The sequence below is a fragment of the Pecten maximus genome, unplaced genomic scaffold, assembly GCF_902652985.1.
Source record: "Pecten maximus unplaced genomic scaffold, xPecMax1.1, whole genome shotgun sequence".
NCBI classification, from domain to species: Eukaryota; Metazoa; Mollusca; class Bivalvia; order Pectinida; family Pectinidae; genus Pecten; species Pecten maximus.
In genome coordinates this window covers 1-4,568 of record NW_022982728.1, presented here as the reverse complement: position 1 = coordinate 4,568, position 4,568 = coordinate 1, and the positions used below count along the sequence as shown (strand labels likewise).

Sequence of the window (4,568 nt, the reverse complement as noted above, 5' to 3'; positions counted from 1 at the left end):
CAAATGAATTGAACTGGTGGGTGCCCCCACCTCGTTTGATATGCAAAACTATTGGGAAAATAAAGAAAGATAAAGCGAATGGGACTTTAATTATTCCTATGTGGCAGTCAGCACCATTTTGGCCAAAATTACGGTGCGAGTCTGGGTATGCTGATTTTGTTAAAGATTTTCAAGTATTAGATTCTGAGGTGTCAAAGAAGGGAAGGGGAAATAATGGAGTTTTCGGTAACAGAAAACTGAAATTCAAGTTCATGGCTTTTTGTGTTAAAACCTAGCATTTTATTAAAATTTTCAGGCCTAAATCTGAAGGAAGCTGTGGTAGCAGACCTGCATAAGACTGGGGTAGTAACAGGCAGCCTCATGGACTTGGCCAACAGCATGTCTACACATATTCTGAAATCAAGGGGAGACAACACAGTGTCAAAATATTATGGATCATTCAGGAGATGGGAACGGTTTATCAACACGGAAGGAGGTAGTGCTATACCAGCGCAGCCGGTGCATGTGGCCCTATATTTAACAAGTTTGATAGACAAAAACTGTTCAGTAAGTGTTATACAGTCGGCAATTTATGGAATTAAATGGGCTCACAGCATCAGAGGAATGAATGATCCTACGGACAATCACTATATCAAACATTTACTTGAATCTTGTAAGAGGCAAAACAGTGTGCCAGTGGTGAGAAAGGATATTGTAACTTCAGAGCAGATAGTGAGTTTATGTGAGAAATATGGAAGCTCGAATGATATACTGGTCTTGAGAGATTTAAGCATGATAGTGTTAAGTTTCAGTGGTTTTCTGAGATTTCAGGAGGTAAGCAATTTAAGGTGTAAAGATTTATCTTTTCACGAGAATTTTATGTCACTTTTTCTGGTGAAGTCAAAAACTGATCAGTATCGTCAAGGGAGCAAAGTTTTAATCAATGAAGGGAGAACTACCGGGTGTCCAATTAGGATTCTTAAGAGATATATTTCAGCAGCCAATGTAGATTTGAAATCTGGGGAATTTTTGTTCAAACCAGCCTATAGGTCAAAGGGCAAATGTTGTCTTATTAAGAAAAATAAGCCAATTAGTTACACCAGGGCCAGAGAGACAATTTTGGCCAGATTGAAGGAGGTTTGTGGAGATGCAAATTTGGGCTTGCATTCAATGAGGGCAGGCGGTGCATCTATGGCGGCAAGGTCCGCAGTCAATGACCGATGCTGGAAGAGGCATGGGCGTTGGAGAGGTGAAAAATCCAAAGATGGTTATGTAGAAGATACTATTGAGAAAAGGCTGGAGGTTTCAAAGTTCTTAAACTTATAAAAAAAAAAAAAAAAAAAAAAATTATACAATATTTTTCTCGTCAACATAGCCCACAGAATTCTACCCGTTCTTTGTTATTTTCTATAAGTCTCTCGGGCAGGCTACTTCCAAAAAGTATTTTGGTGTTGAGTTATATATATTATATATGGTTTGAGTATATCACAGACTGTCACTTTCCTGCGTTACGTAGTATAGCAGGAAATATATGTCTGAGGGTTTCGTATTTAGTAGTTATGAATATTCATGGATAGGAGCGAGGTGCACGAGTTCTGCGTGAGGGTACACGTGTCTAGGAGAGTACAGGTGAGAATACAGGTGAGATAGTCATTCTAGCCAGAGACCCGCATGGCAGTACACCATTCTAGTTTATATTGTATTTACATTTATATATACATGTAGGTAGGGTTAATGTTTGTATTGATATTATTACCACTTGTGTGTGAAGATACTGATAGGGGTAAGACGTCAAAAGGTTTTCCAGAGTTTTTGTCTCATTGAGTTTGACCTCTGGTTTTTAACCCTGGACGTTGCGCACAAGCACATGCTGTATATATGTGCTTATGGAGTGATTTGAAGCTTAGCTCAAATTTCATTAGTAAAGTGTGGGAGTGAGAGTAGACAATGTTGTATTGACACTGTATTATTACCAAGTATGCTGCAAATAAAAGTCGGTCCATCAAGTCTCTCGGGCAGGCTACTTCCAAAAAGTATTTTGGTGTTGAGTTATATATATTATATATGGTTTGAGTATATCACAGACATGCATTTGATGACGTAACCGTAAGTCTACAGGCTATAGAATCAGGCATTTATAGTCGATAAATGGAGGTTTGGAGTGGATAACACTTCGGTCCATTAACTGCATGATATTTCATGGCGTCGGTTATTAGAACGTGAACCGGAAAACATGACGATAATAAAAACAGAAGATCATTGAACATTCCCGGATTATTTTCGCAATTTTTGAGACACCAATGTGCTAAAATACAACGGAAAGTAACACAGATTTAATTCATAGCTATCGTATCGTAACCTATGTAGTTGGGCTAGACCTACTTTCGTTTTACAGTTTACGGATATGGTTATATAAATAATTCATCTTCTGAACCATAGTCGATCTAATTACTTATTTGCGGGATATTTCTATTAAGTATATTTGTACTTCTCATGTACAGGGCGCATCTTCTTTTAAAATTGACTGGTCTGCAGGTCTGATCTGACTTCCCTCAGCTGACCCTGACCACAGATCCATGTTACTATCGTATCCTTTTGTAAACACTTCATAATAAATGGCTGTGTATCCACGGCTGATTCGTTTGGATTACTACAACTTTATACCTTCTGGAAGAGACGTGTATATGATATACCATATTCTTTACGTGGATGGATACGTCAGCATTTTAAATACTTTAATTAATATATAAATACTTATAACCGGTTAGCTTGTAAAGTTCACAATACTAGTTTTTAAAAAACCAATAATATTAAATGAAGATACCCAGATCATGGGAGATGTAGTAGACTCCGAAAATTTACAGAAAAGTCTAGAAACAGAAGCAGGGGAGAAAAGACTTCCGTTTTTCTGTTTTGTGTGTATCCGGTGTAACGAGAATCACATCTTCGATCTTCATCATTTCTTTTTCATCTTCCTTTCCATCGTATTTCTCCTTTTCCTTCACGTTGTCTCTCTCCTGCTCTCTCGGCATTTTCATATAGATCTTTGTCTTTCTCCGTCTTACTTTTTTCGATGTCATTCAGCAGTTTTGAACGCTTTGACATCTCGCCATTAACTACATAAGAATGAATCAATGTATACATATATAGTTCAATATCTATCGGAAACATTTCGCTATATTTCGGTCAGTTCCGGCAAGGCTAGGATTTGAATGTTGACGGAATTGCCCGAGATGTTGCCATTGGTCCATCATTTTCTTGGGTCGAGACCCCTCGTGTCTTCTGTTCTGATCAATGGGGTTGGGTCGGGTAGGGAGGATGTTTACATGGCTCATTTCCGATTTAGATAGTTATCAAATGGAAGTTATCAAATGGATTTTAAAAACTAATTCCAAGAGCCTGTATACATTGTATTTTATACTGACCATGAAGCATAGGTGCATAGGTGCTTAGTACGTTTATAAGTCCAAGACCGATTATAGACTAATATATAGATATACTAATATATAGAGATCTATACATATTAGTATATAATCGGTTTTGGAATTGTAAACGTGCTAAGCACCTATGCATGAAGCTGTGGATTTGTGTCAAGTCCCTGTGATACTCACAAAGTTGTATAGCTGAGATAAAACAATAAAAAATAAACTTACGTTTTTCAAGCAGTGTCCTTTTGACAAGACGGATGAACTCCTCCACGGCGTATATTTTTGGGGAAAAGAATTTTCTGTATTTGTCTTGGCATTCGGCCCTTTTCTGATCTGCAGCTACTGAAAACGGCAAATACAATCTAAAATCATTATTTCACGAGAACAGAAATCCAAACTGTTACCGATATGGTCACTTTGGGTGTTTAATTAACTTGGCTTTACTGTTAAGGTAGCCATGGTAACGTAAATTGTAAAACGTACATTTTGCCATTTCTTCCGGAAATTCAAGGTGGAGGAATTTCGTCCTTGTTTCGGTCCATTCTGATATCAACAGTGGCTTTCTTCGCCATGGCTGAATATCTTCTGGCTGTACATCTTTGAAAAAATCTTTAACAAAATCAAAATCTTAAACATTGAATAGTTGTCATAATGAGATCGTCGTTAACTACACAGACAGATTTCAACAACTTTTAGTCTAAAACAGACATGCACGATCAGGGAAATCCTTTTATAAACTAAACTAAACTAAAGGATATCAAATCCATAAATATAGAAGACATGCAAAGGGGCATGTAACTTTTTTGCTGAAAATCTACAAGATTAAATGGAAATAAACATACCAGTGAGCAAATAAGGATCGCCCAATGCTATTAGGAACAACCAAATTTCCAAGGAAGCTTATAACGCAATAAGAGACAAACACAGGAAATGGACAAAATATCTCCACTGTAAAACCCCAGAAAACCTCGATAGCAAGGAACACAGCTACAAGAGAGATACGACGGTCGTAGAGGAGAACCTGGCAGCAGAAATCAAAGAAAAACCAAAACGTTTTTGGGGATATGTGAGAGACAAAACGAAAACAAAAAGTAATAGCACTATGGTAACTAAGACGAATGAAGAAATAACAACATCTGACCAAGAAACAGTTGACAAATT

At 37.3% G+C, this 4,568-nt stretch overlaps 1 protein-coding gene across 1 annotated transcript; it reads left to right on the top strand.

Moving 5' to 3' along the window:
- Positions 1 to 301: 301 nt before the first annotated feature.
- LOC117320847 lies at positions 302 to 1,405 on the top strand. The gene is made up of 2 exons (XM_033875331.1): positions 302 to 1,279; positions 1,314 to 1,405. Exons 1-2 carry the CDS (start codon positions 361 to 363, stop codon positions 1,352 to 1,354), a joined length of 960 nt encoding a protein of 319 aa, XP_033731222.1. The 5' UTR covers positions 302 to 360; the 3' UTR covers positions 1,355 to 1,405.
- Positions 1,406 to 4,568: the final 3,163 nt, after the last annotated feature.